The 17409-nt window shown below is 43.0% G+C and overlaps 1 protein-coding gene across 2 annotated transcripts in view; it reads right to left on the bottom strand.

The window, feature by feature from the left end:
- Positions 1–6162: 6162 nt before the first annotated feature.
- Positions 6163–17409, bottom strand: part of NSG2 (neuronal vesicle trafficking associated 2) — a 51496-nt gene continuing 40249 nt past the window's right edge. For both annotated transcript variants that reach the window (XM_082213525.1, XM_082213526.1), the window contains exons 4-5: positions 11289–11399; positions 6163–9801 (exon numbers count right to left, since the gene is read on the bottom strand). In XM_082213525.1, the coding sequence (XP_082069651.1) occupies positions 9610–9801; positions 11289–11399 (303 nt within the window). In that variant the 3' untranslated portion in view covers positions 6163–9609. The remainder of the gene's footprint in view (positions 9802–11288; positions 11400–17409) is intronic.

The raw sequence follows: 17409 nt of genomic DNA, 5'->3' as shown, positions 1-17409 counted from the left end.
TTTCTAGGCCTAGCCGTCAGCTTAGCAAACTCAAGTTTCCATGGAGAGTCACCTGCTAGGAAAATCTCTTACAGCGAATAATGCAAAGCGAATCTTTAGTAGTGGGGGCTTCCCTCACTGCCCCTCCCCACATATCCTAAGCCTTTTGTCTCTTGTTTCTCTATACATCTCAGCATCGAAAAAGGGGACAATGCCTGTGTGGCTGTTCCATTTAAAATGGGGGGGGGAGAGTTTCCCTGAAAAGCAAGCAAAATGGCTGCTAGTGAGGAAAATGAAGACATTCCTTCTGAGGGGAAGCACATGAGCAATTCATCTCTATTATAATGATCTCTTTTTTAGTACACACTGAATCTAGGGCTTTTTAAGGAAATGCACTGAAGAGAACTCAAACTGAATTTTTAGATCATTCACTGACTCCCAGCTGGTACTAGAACAGGAAAATATGCTGTTGTAAATTGAGGCCCCTCAATAGCAGGGGCAAGTTGGCAGCGCTGTGTGCATGTGTGACCCTGGTTTCCCTCTTCTCATGTCATTTCCACACCCCATGGTATAACACTTGAACAGGGCTACAGTCTACAAAGGAGTTTTTTCTGCTTTAAAGATTTCTAATTAGGTAGAAACTGCTAGCAAAACATATGAAACTGCCTGTAATCAATTTGATTCTGTGCTGAATCTATATCAAACCAAGGGGTCATTTGTCAGTTGCTTTGACTGATTTCCCAACACATCAGTACAAATCAATTAAAAAACACCACCACCATAAAAAAGTTGGTTTAGATTTCCCTTCTGATTGCATTTGTGAAGCAGAAGAAGTAGAGTTTGATGTTTTAGGGCAGAGGGTGAGCACCAACCCTGAAGGACCTACATTTTCATGCAGGTTGCATTGCATTGTCCAGACCAATTCCCTGCAACTCAGAACCAATTAGCAGTCTACTCTATCTGAGCTGCTCCCTGGTTTTTTATTTATTTTCATAAACACAGCCAAATTGTTACAGTTAATTACATTCTGCATACTGTTGACAGAGTTGAGTAATAGTGGAAAGAGGAAGCCACGAGAGTAGACCGAGTTATCTGCTTTCTTATTATCATTTGCCTTCACTGCTTGAGGTTCCGCTCAGTTGTAACAAGTTCTCTTTTTTTAAGGGCTCCCATCAGGGTTTGCTCTCTGTACTTGGCAACAGTCTTGTACAGCCTCTTCTTTGCCTTTCTAAATGCAAATGTTTGAGGATTACAAATCCGTTGCCTCCAAGGTTCTGCTTGCTACAGAAAAGACGGAGGATTGGGCTCATTCAGTAGAGGAGGGAAATGAAAGAATGAATGAATGGATTTGTTTTGTTTTGATTTGATTTGATTTCTTACCCACCCTTCATCAATAAGGTCCCAGGATGAGTAACAGCAATTTAAAAATACAAAATCAGTTCACACAGTTCTCTCTCTTTATACCAGTTAGAGAGAGAGAGAGAGAGAGAGAGAGAGAGAGAGAGAGAGTGTTATACCTAGCCTAGACTAAATGTTACCCTAGCCTAGACTAAATGACCAAGTCATCTTTGTCCAAAAGGTGCCAGAGCTGGCAAACCACCCAGAACCTGATCCTAGTAACCTGAGCCTCCAATGACAATGTACTCCTCTATATTGCATTTTTGCATATGCTGCTATTTTAGATTTAAGTTTCACGTTGAAGGGGGGCTTGAATTTATTTTTAATGCCCCAGAAGTCAAGTAGGCTGGTTTATCTGCTACACCAGTTCAAAACTGTCCACATGGTGTCTGTGATTGCAAGAGTATGTGATGCTTTGGTGAAGACATTAACACCACATGAAATTTATATTTATAATCATCACTACCACCCACTCCAGAGAAGTGATTCCATGAAGATAAGGAAGAATGTTACACCCAAAATTTACTGCCCAAGCTCCATTTGTAGCATTGCATTAAAGGGTATGAGGTTGGGTCATAAATCAGATTTCCCCTTTTTACAACATTCATACAATATGCTATATGAGAAGATAGACAGGAAGCCTTCAATGAAGATAGGGTTCACCTGCCAGTTGACCATTTCATTGCATGGCAGCTGCATGGATAGTGCCATTCTGTAGTTTAGGTACTAGGAAGCACAAGGTCAGAAATTTCCTGTTGCTGTTCTGTTCTAGTTTAAAAGAGACAACAAAGTTCTTGTTCCTGACCAATGATACTAAGCAATTGTTTTTGGAACCTGCTAAAAACTGCTTTATTTCAACCAGGCATGTAACTTTAACCTGTCATCTTGATACATGATAGTAATAAGCATAGGTGTTTCATAATTGCTGGTTGTATTTTACTCTTTAAAACATCACTTGATTTATTGGTATTTTTAATTATTTTGGGGGGTTGTGTATTGTAAACCACTGTTAGGTCTTCTATTCTAATAAGTGTTATATAAAACTTATGAAACTAATAAATAAATATTTCCCAGGAGGAGGGAGGAAGATGCAATGTCTTTGGCACTTGGCAATGGGATGGGTACAACCATTCCTAACTCCCTAAGCCAAATTAGAATTCTTCACTTACCTTGGAGACAAAAAAGCTCTTGCTGTAATGAGGCATGTGCTTGGTTCTATTATTTGGGGAAATAATGACAATGCAAGAGGGAGGTGTGTGTGGTTTGTGATATGTGTTAAAGGTTCCATCATTCTGCAATATTTATCCAGGACCACCCAGTGAAGAACAGGCTGTCCTGGCAGTTTGCTGTTGCAGAGAAATTAGATGCTGAGAAATTCAGCCAGTGCTGCTTTGAGTCAAGGGATCCCAATTATTCTACATTTTAAATGGGCATGACCTATCACAGAAACAGCCCCTGACAGCAATATCAGTTATTTCAAGGGTCTGGGTCCCTCCACGGTCTCAATTTCTTTTTGTCAAGTTATTATGAATACTCAATATGAAAGTCAAAAGTGTGGCACTTATAGAATCCCAAGTGTTGCTGAAAATAGAAAAATGTTCCCTTTTAATAATGTGATAGAGAGACACCACTGAGCCACAGAGACTTTCTGCTGGTGGCTGGGGAAGTGGAGTCCATAAAAATATGAAGCAGAATGAAAATTAGAAGCAGTCCTCCTCCACCTATTTATTCTGCAGTGGGGTTAGGGAGGGGAAAACCTTACAAAACTCCATTTCTAACACACGTTTACATTGTCATCCATGTATTACTTGCAAATCAGAACTATCATTTTGGAAAGTGTTCACATTATACTTTCATTGAGCAACTCGTAAAGTAACTGGGATATTGTATCGATTTTGACAAGATAATCTATTCTCTTATGGTTGACTGTTCTACATTTTAAAAGGAATTTCAAACAGAGAATAACAAAGAATGCTTTATGATGTTCTTTTGTCTGGGATGTGATTTCATTGGGATATGAGAAACTGAACACTTGTTGGTATAAGTCAGGTATAAGTTAGCTGACATCTGAAGCATCTTTATTTGGGAGGTACGTTCAGCTGATGTAGCCCAGCACCCTCTGAAATTCAGAGTCTGAATAGCCACAGGCTCCCCATCCCCGCTTTGCAATAAGGGAAAGGCCTTCTGCACCTCCTTGAAGGCACCTGCTCTTTGTCTTTTGAGGGGCCAATTTCACATTGCACTTTGCCACTGAGCTGCAGTCCTTCCCCTCATAGTTCTGCCCTAAGGAGCCTTTATAAAAGTTGATTCACACAGAAATTCAGATTCAGAAAGATTATTTCCCACACTAGCTTCCATGACAACCACATTCAAACAGGCTGATTAGTTTCCACACAGGTGATTCACTGTACTCTTCAAAGCAGCTATATTTCTCCTCCATACCTTAAGCATGACACCTATTCCGATCTATTGTCCTTTGCCTGCAAAATCATTAATGGAGCTACCTTCTAACTTTCCATAATCAGAAGTGTGCTCAAATGTGTTCTTCCACTCATGAAAGGCTCTTTGCTCCAGCAGGGACTTCCGCAAATGGAAGACAGTGTGTGATTCTCACAAATTCCACCATTTCTCTGTGCTGTCTCCCATAAAGTGTTCTTCTGGAATAAATTCAACAGAAATGGCCTCCTTCTGCCTTCCTTTCAGAGACGCCTCCATGGGATTGAAATGACCACTCCCCGCTTAAAACGGGGACGCCCTTTGCATGGACGCGCACAGCCCTGGATCTGGAGCAGCCCCATCAACATAGGCTTGGCTTTGCCTTCCCTCAGGTGGGATACCTGGAGGTCCCCGCCTACCTCAGTCAGTTGTCCAATCCCACCTGGGGGAAGCGTTGCCAAGGAGACCAGGCCAGGTAGGGGGAGGGATTACCTGCCCACACAATAGAGGGAGGATCTTACCTGGGAATCCTCACTTGGCTCCAGAGCTTCTCCCATCCTACCCACCCTCAGTTAATGTCTTCCTTTGCAGGTTAACTTTTCTTCATAGTTTTTGCAGGTTAACTTTTCTTCACAGGTATGTGGGCGCTGCTACGATAAGGTCGCTGTTAAAGGGCTGGAAAGGAATTTCCCTGCATTGGCAGGTTTCGCCTTTCCCGTAGCAAAACGTCACAACTTTGGCGATATCAGGCCTTGGGCGGAATCCTTTAGTCCATCTTCCTCTTTGTGGCGGCGATACCAGGGTTCCCCATTAAAGGGGTTTCTGAAGGGAGGCTTTGACCATATGCCGAAAGGTCGTCATTGCTCTCCCCTGCGGCGGCGGCGTAACGGGGGCAGCTATCTCTGCTTGAACATATGTTCTCCAGAGCCGGCCCATCCCCTCCCCACACAGTGGATAACCCTGAAGCTCCCTAGGTCCCCAGCTGGGGACTGGGGAGGGAGAACGCCCAATGCCTGAGCCAAGGTCTACCCATATTTGAAATTTAATAAAGTTGTGGCCAATTTAATCCCATAGCACGTTGTCTTGAGTCGTTATTACACATGACGGGGGGGGACCGCTCGGGATCTGGGGACTCCGCCTGTCCACGCAAAGCCTTCTGTGAGCAGAGTGGCACAGCTGGACAAACAGCCCAATCATTTGCACCTGTTGATGGGTTTTTAGTTTCCTTCTTCCATTTTTTGAGTCCTCCATGTCACCAGAGGGTAGACTTTTTTTTAAGCCTGTAGCCACCTTAGGTCAATTCTACTGGATCTCTAGGGAAATTGAAGCTCTATCATTCTAGAGTTCTGAGGAAGTAATCTCCTCTATGAAAGTTGAAAGAGTTTTGCCACAGACCTTGTCACTATGCTTAATTTTGAAACCTAACTTCTTTGGTTTATATAACTCTGTTTTCATGACATGATTGTTTGATTCAAAGGGACAATTTTATCATCTCTCAATCATTGCCGGTGACTCATCAAGCAGAACTGCCTTGCATTGCAGACTTTTAGCTTGGTTCTAAATGTCTGCTAATCATCCTGGAATTAAGCAGCAACACTGATAAGATTGTGGCAAGACTGTGATATCTTTTTGCAACTGACCTTTTGTGCTAAGGTCCATTCTGGCATTCACTTCTGATGCTATAAAGTAACTGAAGCTTATCAGTTTCACAAGGCAATGATTTCTTATGAATGCAGCCCTTCTTTTTTTGCATGTCAGAGGAAAGAAAGGTTTGAGGACCTGCAGGCAGCCTGATGCAGTAAATAATCCTAGCTGTCAACTAAAAAGGACACATCATGGTGTGACAACTTTCCCCCCTAATTTGTATACTGCTCTACATCCAAGTATTACAGGGTGGTTCACAACATATTACTTGACTATGGGCTGGCCTATGCATTGAGCAGAGGCAGCAAATCTCCTGAGCACAAGTGCCACTGGGTTCATGCTAGATAAGCAATAATTATGGACTCAGTTACATTTGGTTGCTGCAACGTGCAGTACTACCCTATGCATGTTTGCTCATGAATCCCATAGCTCAGTGGGACAATACGTGTTTTGCATGTAGAATGTCCCAGGTCCAATCTCTGTCATCTACCAGTAGGGCAAGGAAAGAATCCTACTGAATCTTAAATATAATGCAGCTTCCTACATCCCTAGGCCAGCCCATCATGTTTTGAGAGAGAGAGAGAGAGATAAGGCAAATGTGAGCAATCAGTGCTTTGCATTTCCAAGAATACTAATTCACCCACATTTTATTTGCCTCCCCCATCTTTTAAGTGAAGAAAATAAAAATAACCGTACCATAGTAGCTGAGACTCTCAGACACATCTAGCTTTATTTGTCCTGTCAGAAAAGGTCAAGAACTACACCAAAAATACTTCAGTCTCTTCTACCTACTGACATACAATACACCACAAAATTATAAATTGTCCAGTAGTTGTTCTGGGCATTGTTGTTGGCGGCTTAGCCCCCCCTCCCCATGGATTTGTACATTTCAGGTGAGAAATGGATTTACAGGTGAAGTATGAAGCAGGAAGGGGGTAGAGAGATAAGGATAAAAAGTCAGACAATGAGATTTGGCACTACAGTTTTGGCTACATTATACAACCATTTATCATAACTCCTTTCGTACTCCAGCTCCAACTCAATGGACTTTTTTTTTTGCAAACAAAATATACATATTTGACTTAAATAAGACTTCCAAGTTCATTTTTTAGGACTCTCACTTGCAGTCAGTATAACACTTTGATTCGGTTTGATTCAATTCCACTTTGCTTAGTTTTCCTTTTAATTTGGTTCACTTTGGGCATAATCATCGAAACGTTGCTCCCGCTGACCACTCCCAAGCAAATTCCAGCCCATCTAATTGAATGATCATTCACTCAAAGAAGTTATAATATTTCTTCAGTATGTTTATAACCTGCTTTCCCTCCGTGATCCATCATAAGACAGTGTACATGGAGTTCCCAGGCAGTTTCCCATTCAGGCACTGACCAGACCCAGACCTGCTTAGCTTTAACAAGGAGGGTACATTACATGCCCTCAAACTAGGACTTCCTGCACCAGCGTCAAATTGCATGGAAGTGCCCATATGATCTGGGCATCTAAGGTGGTGCTAGCAAGCCTTGATGTTTAATTGATAATGCAAGCAGTAGCAGCCAGTGTCAGGGGACAGCTTTGCCCAGCAGGCTTCCCAACGAGGAGATCACTGCTGCTAACCAAGAGGGGAGGTGTCAGTGAAGTTGAGTGTGATTGTGGGTTCAGCAGCAGAGATGAGATGTTCCTGCTGCTACATCCACACCGTGCCAACCTCCCAGCTGCCTCGACCCTCTCCCTCTCAGTTACCAGCAGCAACCTCCACACTAGGAAGCCAGAAATGCCGCCATACCCTGCCCTGATGACCACTACCCACTCCAAGGAAGCAGCACCCCTGCTCCAAACCATGTAAAGCATATTGGGCTTAAGGGTCAATTCACACAAGTACTTTGTTTTCACAACAAGGTGGTTTTGTGCAGTCAGCTGGTGGAGGAGACTGGCATGGAATCCACTCTTCTTGATGAGGTCAAAATATACTAGTCTCCGTCCCACCAATGACAAGCCTAGCAAGACTTGTTTATGGGAAATGAACACCCTTTCCTGAAGTCTTACCAATTAAAGGTTGGCTTTGATGCAGGAAAATGGTGAGGCCATAGCTCAGTGGTAGCACACATCATCTGCATGCAAGAGGTCCTGGGTTCATTCCCTGACATCTCCAAGTACAGGATCAGGTAGCAGATGATGTGAAAGAGCTCGCTCTCTTTCTGCCTGAAACCCCAGAAAGCTGCTACCAGTCAGAGCATTGGGCTAGATGGACCAGTGCTCTGACCCAGTATAAACCAGATGCCTAGATGCAGTAGCCAAGTAGTCTTTGCAAAATAAACACTTATAGACTTATAGAATTGTAGAATTGTAGAGTTGGAAGGGACCCTGAAGATCATCTGCTCCAACCCCCTGCGATGCAGGAATCTACAGCTGCCCCATGTGGGGATCAAACCTGCAACCTTGGCATTATCAGCACCAGGCTCTAACCAACTGAGCTATCCAGGCTCAGCTTCCCCCCACCCCGACTATTAGAGGAATTAGACTATTTCTTTGTGAGTGGGGAATGGTAGATGCAAAGTGGCCCCATGTCTCTTTGCCATCTGCATGGTGATAGTTGAGTATTTTAGCTTTGGGCTTCATAGCTCATGGCGAAAATATGAATCTAGAGGGATTAAAACGTATCATCCTAAGGAATCTAGCTATGATCCAACAAGGAAAAACATGCAGATGGTACACAAGGGGTTTGTCTACCTGTTCTTTCCACAACAGCTCCAAGTAACATGCAGATTATTGGGGGGGGGGGTCATATAAAATAATCACTTTGTCTGAAAAATAAGACAATTGGAGGTTGAATGAGGTGAGGAACAGCTGAAGCAGAAAGAGTAGGAAAAAACCCATTTAGGTTTGCAAGTCTGAGAGGCGCTCACCTCTGGATTGTGTTCATAGAATCCTTCTTGTAAGCTACTAATTATCTACAGAATAAACTAATTTCAGGGGCTTATCTTCCTCAAAATACTGCTCACTGCACTGGAGAATCAATCCTCCTGTGGCCTCTGAAACAGAAAGAGGTCATTTCAGATATTCCTGTTTCAGCTTTTCCGACATCTAATAGGACAGGTATTTTAGAAAGCAAGAAGGTTGCCATCAGACCAGCTCAATTGTAGCCTGCCCTTTGGGGGCATTTACCTGGTAGGGGTTGGGGTGAACATTTTAAACTCAGTTTGTTAGTCAATATAGACATGTGAATTGGCACAAACATAAGGAGTCTCCTTTTACTGAGTCAGACAACTGATCCATCTAGTTCTGGACCGTCTACACTGACTGGCAGTGGCTTTCCAGGGTTTCAGGCAGGGGACATTTCCAGCCCTATCTGGAGATGCTGGGCGCTGAACCTGGGATTTTGTGCATCCAGAATAAATGCTTTGCCACTGAGCTATGGCCCTTCCTCAGTATTTCCCTCTGAGAGAGAAACCAAAGAAATGGTAGCCATGATCCACCAGGTCATTGCACATGCAGGGGACTCCAATGAACGTACGAGTTACCTTGTATCAAGGGCTTCCACATCCATTTTCATTTTATAGATCAGATCTGCAAAGCACTAAATTGGGCTAGAGGCTCATGCCCTTTTGCCCAGCCTAGTGTAACATTCTATTGTGTCCCTCCATCAACACAAGTTTCCCTTTTAATCTGACAGACAAATTCCACAGTATTGTGTGTTGTTGCTGTTTTCCCTTTGGGGGCGGGCAAGGAAGGCCTGAGAAACTATGCTTGTGATTTCTTCTACTTCCTCGCAAATGTTCTCTGGATTTGCTTTTGTTTGTGTGTTTTTTCATTATTTTTTTTCATTTTTCTAACAAATCTTAAGCAATGATTTTAAAAATATTTGTACATTGTTAAGATATAGTCAACACCTAACATGCCTTTGTACAGGATTTTGACTTAGTTACAAATCAACGAGAACAATGCACCAAAGGAGGGGGGAGAGAGAAAGAGTGAAAGAGCGAGACAGAGAGAGAAGAAAGAGAGAGAAATATCCATTAAGATGACACCTGCACTTGGAGTTGCTTTATTCTTGCTGCACTGATTGCCCAGTGCCCTCGCTGAACTAGAGCAATGCTTTAGAGACATGATGTTGTTCTTCCCCATTCCCCTCCATCCCTAGGCCACCAGCTGGCTTTAATGGCCTTCTGTCTTGGCGGCCTTGGCTTCATGATTTACCGATCCGGAGGAAAGCCAGGGAGAGACGGACCGTGAGCTGGTTTGCTTGGCCATGCTGTAGTGGCTGATGACGGTGTAGAATCTGCCCCTGGAGTTGGAATCCTGAGCGGAATAGTAAGCATCCAGGGAGGCTGGAATGCACCGCTTATGCTGAAGGCAAGGAAGAGAAGAATGACCAGTAAGTGGCAATCTCATTTACAGAAACTTTTTTTAAAAAAAATAAACATTATTCATCCTGCATTGATCCAGGAAATTTTGAACATTTCCCTCCCTCCCAATATATTCAGTATCAGGGCAAGGGACAGAGGCTGCGTACACTAACCCGTTTGTAGCACAAAAAGTGAAGTTTTTCATGTCCTGAATTGTTCATGCTCATCCTCAACATGATGCTTTCAATCCAGATTGATTCTAGATCCTGCCATCCACAAGGGTGGGTGGGTGGTGACTTGTTACATGTTTGAAAACCTCCCCTCAATCAGGTTATCCATGCCTTTTACTCCCTTCACATGTCCCAAGTAAATAAAGACATGGTGATTGAAATCTTAGTAAATGCCCACCGACAACATCATTGGAAAAGTGTGGATATACCCTCCATTGCCAGGACCACCTACATCCGTTTTCAAATGGACACACTGTGGGGTAATGCAGAATCAATCTGAAATCAATAGATCATAGAGTTGGCTGGGACTCTGAGGATCATCTAGTCGAACCCCCTGAAATTGAGGGGAATTTGCAGCTGTCCCATATGGGGATCGAACCTGCAACCTTGGCATTATCAGCTAAGCTGAGCCTTTATTCTCACAATGAAACCAGCCCCCCGCCCCCCAAAAGCAACAGATTTGATTCTGTGTGGACTGTATAGAAGAAGCAAATAGTGTACACAGTCTCCATTGATTCTAGAATAAAATATAGTGTGTGCCAGCTTGTCTTGTTAGGATGTGGAACACAGGTTCAGATCTCCAGTCAACCAGAAAACTCACTGGGTGACAGGTGTTCATTTCACACCTGTCCATACTTAACCTTCCCCAGCGTCACTCCCTCATCCCTCCCCCCTCCCCCCAGTTATGATGAGACTTTGAAATTTGCTCTTCCAGCTTACCTCATCCACAAGTTGATCCAGCAAAATAAATCACCTCTTCCTACTAAATCCCTCTCATTTTAGAGGACTGGCATGGTAACCACCACCTTTTGTTTTCTATATCCTATGTTGCCTCAACCCTCAAGACAAATATCCTGCTAGAATAAGCACACGTTTCTCCCACTTCTCCCCAAGGGCACACATCCAGCAACTACAGAGAGTTGCCACCAAACCTCTGACACTGCACACAGTCTCCATCCCAAAATATTCAGTGGCTAATCTTCATAGTGAGCGAACTCTAAAGGCCAGTTTATGTGAGCTCATTTAGAAATATGGGGGGTTGGCTTCATGCAGATTTAAACCTGTCAAGTTCAAAATAATTGTGGTTGGCAGAGGGTGCTACCAACCCCTATTTCCTAAATCACTAACTGCTTTTCAGCATGTTGTTGACAAATGATGTCTTTGATCCTGATGCGAAAATGCAGGCCTAAATTGTAGCCGTGCGGTGAATTAGATTCTGTCATTAGCAGAGACAGTTCATCCATCTCAGACTTCTTACCTTATAAACAAATCCATCTGGGCAACTGTGGTCGTAGGTAAAAGCTTTGTATACCACAAGAAATACTATGCAGGCGAGGAACGCAAGAGCCAAACTGATGAGAATAGTGACCTGCAAAAGAGGGCTAATATTAGTCTACTGACATATGCAGCATCTCACAGTTAAATGACTTATATTAACAATCAGCCTAATAGACTGCAGTCTTTATCACACTTTGCAGTGCTTAACTAAGCATGGAAATTAAATGAATACCGCATCCAATATCCCCAGGTTTTTATGTCGATTTCCCCTCTAAATTAAGGCCCTGATGATGTGCATTTTTCTCTATGCATCGTCTATAAAACCTGGGTTTGTCCCTCTCCCACCTTGCTTTCTTACTATAAACCAAAAATTGCTGCTGCATCTCCTTTGACTTCTGCTGGTTTCACGATGGAAAAGTATTTTGAAGATTTTGCCTTGTTTGGCACTTGATGGTAAGAACCTGTGTGCTACCAAGCGTGTAACTGTTAGTGGCATTGTGGGAAGGGAGAAACAAAGCACGGTCCATTCAAAAGCAGCCAAGTGCATCTTGTAAGCCTTCACCACCTCCTTTTACGTCTTCTGTTGCAAACCAAGCACAATTATGATGTGTTTTTAGATATAGCCAAAGGACACTTTCCCTGGAATTCGGCGAGGGTGTTTTTCTTTTCCTCCCTCTCAAAATATTGACACTCCACCTTCCTGTTTTATTTGGTGGCTTGCAGCATTTAAAAGAGTAAAACACTGCAGCATTTAAAAAAGACATGGACAGCCTTTTTTATTATGGAAGATCATTGGGAGTGGGAGCAAGGCCCCTCCCTTGGCAGGGAGTTCATCTCCAATGTCAAAGATGCTGAAGGGATGTGGGGGGAAACTTCTCCAGGCAATCTTAATGAGTAGTCACATTTGTGTGTCCTTTAAATACCCTGGTCCTAAACATAGCTGTCAACTTTTCCCTTTTCTTGCGAGGAATCCTATTCGGAATAAGGGAATTTCCCTTAAAAAAGGGAAAACGTTGACAGCTATGGTCCTAAACCATTAGGGCTTTAAATGTTATAAACACTGCTCTGAATTGTGCAGCAAGTGACTGTTGATGGCAGATGGGTTTGTGGTGAGCTTGACTATTGGCAGACACAAAAAGGCAATAAAGAGTTATTCAGAGCTAAACACTTCATTTTTGTGCTGTTTTATTTAGCACACAATCCCAGGCCACTGTTAGTAGCTTCAGAACCAGGTTAAAAAACCCACAACCTATCTTGTTCTTATGGAGCCCTCTCACATAAGCAGGAGCGTCTCATCCAGACCTTGCTTTGGCTGAATGTATTTTTGTGCTAAGAACAGGGAGTTGAGATGAGTAAAGGGTCAGTATGTTCCTTCCACCTACAACAATCTAAGAATAGTGAAACCTTTTGTTCTGCACCTGTCTAGAGCTATTGCTGGGAAAGCTTGAACAAGTCTGATAAATATAAATATCAAAACGGCTGCCTTAGGTCTTTGCACTCGCTGCATGCCTTTGAGACCAAATTCGACAGTGGAATTTGCTGCCAAGGAGTGTGGTGGAGTCTCCTTCTTTGGAAGTCTTTAAGCAGAGGCTTGACAACCATATGTCAGGAGTGCTCTGATGGCGTTTCCTGCTTGGCAGGGGGTTGGACTCGATGGCCCTTGTGGTCTCTTCCAACTCTATGATTCTATGATTCTATGAAATTTGGACCATGTGGTGCTTTCTGAGGGGCGCCCATTTGGCCAATGTGACCCGATTCCGTCACAATCCAATGCGGTAACTGACACTAGGACTGACCAGCTGTGAAAGATGATGTAATCCAGGAATAGCCAATTAGTAACCCTCCGGATCTTGTTGGACTACAACTCTCATCACCCCCAGTCAGCGTGGCCACTGGTCAGTGATGATGGGAGTTGTAGTCCAACAATGTATAGGCAGCAGCACTTTTCATTACCCAGGGATAGCCAAACCCTAACACAGAGAAATGTGGTCATGAGCTTGTTGGCTTGTGCATTTGCACCCTCCTTCACCATAAATCAAAGGATCAGTTGCTCAAATATGCATTCACAAGAGCACAAAAAGAATAGGAACTCTCAGAGAATTGGCTAAGTCTAACCCACACAAGACAAATTTAGGGAGTCGAGAGACAGTCAATGAAAATAATACACCAAAAGCATATTCAAATGTATAAAAGCATATTTACAAGATGCTTCTGGAGATTGTTGTCTGAGAGTAATTTGTAAAAGCCTCCCTGCACAATGCTAACTAATAGCATCTCAGAAGAAGAGGCAGGCTGGCATTTTGACAGAAAGGGAGGATATTATTTGTATTAGGGAAGATTCTTAACTCATGTGATCCCTCCATTTCCATTCCAAAGTGGTGCACCCTCAGCAGGACTGCACGGCATGCTTTTTCTGAATGTATAAATCTGCCATAAAAATGCAGATTAGCAATGAAATACAGAGTTGTTGCTGGGACAGAAAGCTGAATTGGAAAGGGTTACAATAACAGGCAAATATTCAAGGAGAAATGTCAGAGTTATTAACATTTTGAAGTTATGAACTCCTTGAATCTTTAGCACATATAAAATGAGCAAGCTGACATCTAGTATGTAGGCAGAAAATGTGCAATTCAGCACTTGAAATATTACTGGGTTGTGCTAAACATTACCAGGTTGCATCTGGGGCACTACAGCACCTGGAAACAAGAAAAAGTGATCCCTGAAAGAGCATAAAAGGAATTGTTCTGGGAACTGATCAAGGAGAATGCATGACCTTGTGGGACAGTCAAAGTGGCTGAAGGACGAAGTGTCATGGGATGCAGTACAATCCAAACATAGGGAACGTTAGGTTGCATTGCCTAGAGGGCAGCCAACAATCCCATGGCCAAAGCTTCAAACAGCTGAGGACCACAGCTCCTGCCCCTATCAATCCATCCCCAAAACCTGCCCCACCAACAATATTGCTTTTCTCCCTCCCTAAGAGTCCCTAACACACCCTCCAAAACTGAGCCACGTTTTTCTCCCCTCCCAACTTGTCTGCTATTCTTCCTTCCTTCACTAGCGCATCCCAACCTCCAGTCCCTGCTTCTCTGTCCCACTAGGCCCCATCTTCCTCCAACATTCATCTTCCTGCACACCAGCTTTTGATGATTGATAAAAGTGCCATGGCTACCAGCACAGAACGCTTTAAACATTCTCTTTAGGGACTCTAGCACTGTTGTATCTGTCTGTGAACCTCCAGTTTTATCTCCCAGATTCAAACCCTCCCTCTTCCCTCCTGTTCTTAGCCTCCCCTCCCTCCGAGCATCCTTGGTTACTCTCTTCCCTCTTCTACACACCCACAGAAATATTCGGTGGCATTGCATTATACCTGAAAAATGCACAACACACAATTGATCTGGGTTAAAATGTCAGCAGCCATTTAAAACCAGAAAGAAAAATGGGGGGGGCACGGACTGGAAGGTGACAAGGGTGAGTTACAGCTCTCTGGGTACTCAAGGAAATACAGGGCTTCATTAGCATTCAGATTCTGCATGATCAGGCAGCTGAACTACCTAATAAAACTCAGGGTTGGGGTGTGTTTTTTAAAGAAGTGTATGAACCTTGGCAAATCTCAAAGCAATATAAATCCCCACAAAAGAGAAATAAAAAATTAGGGAGGGAGATAAAACTCACAGACATTATAGACAGAAATTCTTTGCAGGCAGACACTGCCCTTACCCTATCAGCAAAGATTTATCAAAGGTGGTACTTAATTGCTGCACTGGATTGCTATGGAAACTAATGCCCTCATTCCATGTCTCTTCAGTTGGGGTGGGGAAGTACTCAGCCTTAATTTTATCACTCTCTTTGCCAAAACAGTTGTCATGGGCTTGCAGCTATGTATAAAACCTTGATTGCTGTGATACACAGTTCTAGCTTGCATATTGTATAATGCTGCTCTCTGGGGGTATGGGCTGTATTTTACCAGATTTGTTTTTGCTATATTTCATTCCTGTAAACCATCCTGGGAGTTTAAATGAGTCTCCTAAATAAACAAATATGAATACATGGTGTAGATTTATGAGACCAGTACATTTATTAAACTAAGTAGCCCTGATAATGTTGCTAACCAAGATACTTCCCCTTCATGCCATTGTCTAATTCCTATTGTTTTACATTAGATCAAAGCATTGTTCCACACCAACTTTAGAGGCATTCTAGCTCAAAAGAAACCTCCTTTACAAGTTTTCTTGATTCATACAACAATATGAATATGAAACAATCAGAAACTGATGGGCTTCCTTTCGGGCACTTGTCTTAACCAGAATACACCCATGATTTCTGTGAGATGATCCAACTGCTCCTGCCTTTCAGTGTTTTTAGTCAATAAATGAAATCAGGGTTGTGACTGACAGCTGAGCTGTTTGAACAAAAGGAATGTCACTCCCACCTTCAGTTCTTTTCTGTCTAGTGGCTTCGGTCTCCTTGTACAGGCAACCCCCAATTTGTGGGGGGGGGGTTTGCATTCCAGGTCATTGCACACGACAGCAGAGCACACATAAGCCAGCTCCGCCCATTATGCCCCTCCCCCATTCCTCCCCCTTTCCCACCCACTTCTGGGTTGCCAAAATGTGTGCATGTGCATGTTGCACATCAATTGGTCATGCATAAATTGGTTGTTGTATGTAATCTCCATTTGAGATCAGCGGTTACCTATAAATTATTTTCAGCAGATTCTCCTAGACAGGACACTCAGAAGTAAGTTTCCTTGTGCTTCATAGGGCTTACTCCAGGGTAAGTGGGTACAGGATTGCAGCAGCCTAGGCTTTCTTGTGAGGAAGGGGAAGAAAGTGGGTCATGCATCAGCACAGTTGAATACAGTTGGGACCTACACATTCAAACACACAATAATCAGGCCAAATTGGTTGAAGCCCCAGAGGTGTAATAATTTGGCAAGGTGACTGGCAGAAAGAGAGAACAAAATATGTCCTTTTACAAAGATGCATCATTCTGGTTAAGTAAAGCAAAAATTAATGCTTCTAATAGAAACATTAAGTCCCCTTTCACAGCCATTTTATACCTCCCTCAATAGATTCACAACGGTAATGTAAGGTAGGTTTTGCTGCTGGTTGTGAGCAGGAAGTGAGCAAAACAATGATGAGCGAAATCAATTTATACTGCAAAACTGTATGTATTTAGAGTACTTTTTTATATCAGGGTTGGCAAACTGTTTTCTGTTTTGTTTTTTGATGCAAGAAACATCAGAGTTGGATGGCAGCAACCAAACCAAGGAGGAGAGGGAGGGAGGCATGCCTGTTTTCCTGGCTTTGGCTAGGCTTGGTTAGGCTAAGAGACACTGATTGGCTCAGGGGCACCAAGTGAGCTTCTTGGCTGAGTGGGGATTTCGAAGCATTTTAGCTCAAAAATGAAAAAGAAAAAAATGTTATTATGAGGTATTATTAAATAGCCACAACAAATGACTACACGGCTTGCTTTCTGACTAATTAAATCTTGAATTTATCCAAGAATGAACATCTGAACAGAACTGCAGTAAATCTTAGATCACTTTTGAGCCCCTCTACGCCTGATGTTGCACTGAGTGTAGTATCGCAGCCTAAAATCAGTAGGTGAAAGACCTACAGTAACATAACACATCTACAGCTCAGGAAGTTTGAGTTCTTTACTTGGTTTAGGGTTGGCATGGGTAGAGAGCAGGGCAGATACTAAACACAACGATCCTTTGTAGTGTGGAACTACAGTGATGGGGAGTTTCCCACCTTTTGATATTCTGTCTCATTACTCTGATATTTTTGTGAGTGTTTCACCCCACCTGTAAAAGAAGGTACAATTCTGCAAGTGACATAAAATGGATGCTAATTTTTGTCTCCTTTGGCAAGTGCAGCAGGGCGCCCAATCTAAATACAGCATACTGGGTGTAGAAAATCCCATTGGCACTTTAGTTGACGGCTACTGGTAGGGGTTCCAATTAGGAATCGAGGAGACATTCTATTCAGTACATATTTAAGGTCAAAACTGTTGTATTTGCACTTTCGGAAACCATATGCGAACCAACACACAGCTAGCCTTCAAAATTCAGAGTTATCTGAATTTTGTAATGG

This window comes from Podarcis vaucheri (assembly GCF_965113315.1).
Source record: "Podarcis vaucheri genome assembly, chromosome: 2".
Classification (NCBI taxonomy): domain Eukaryota; kingdom Metazoa; phylum Chordata; class Lepidosauria; order Squamata; family Lacertidae; genus Podarcis; species Podarcis vaucheri.
Note: the sequence above shows the minus strand (reverse complement) of the source record. Positions and strands in the feature narration are given on the sequence as shown.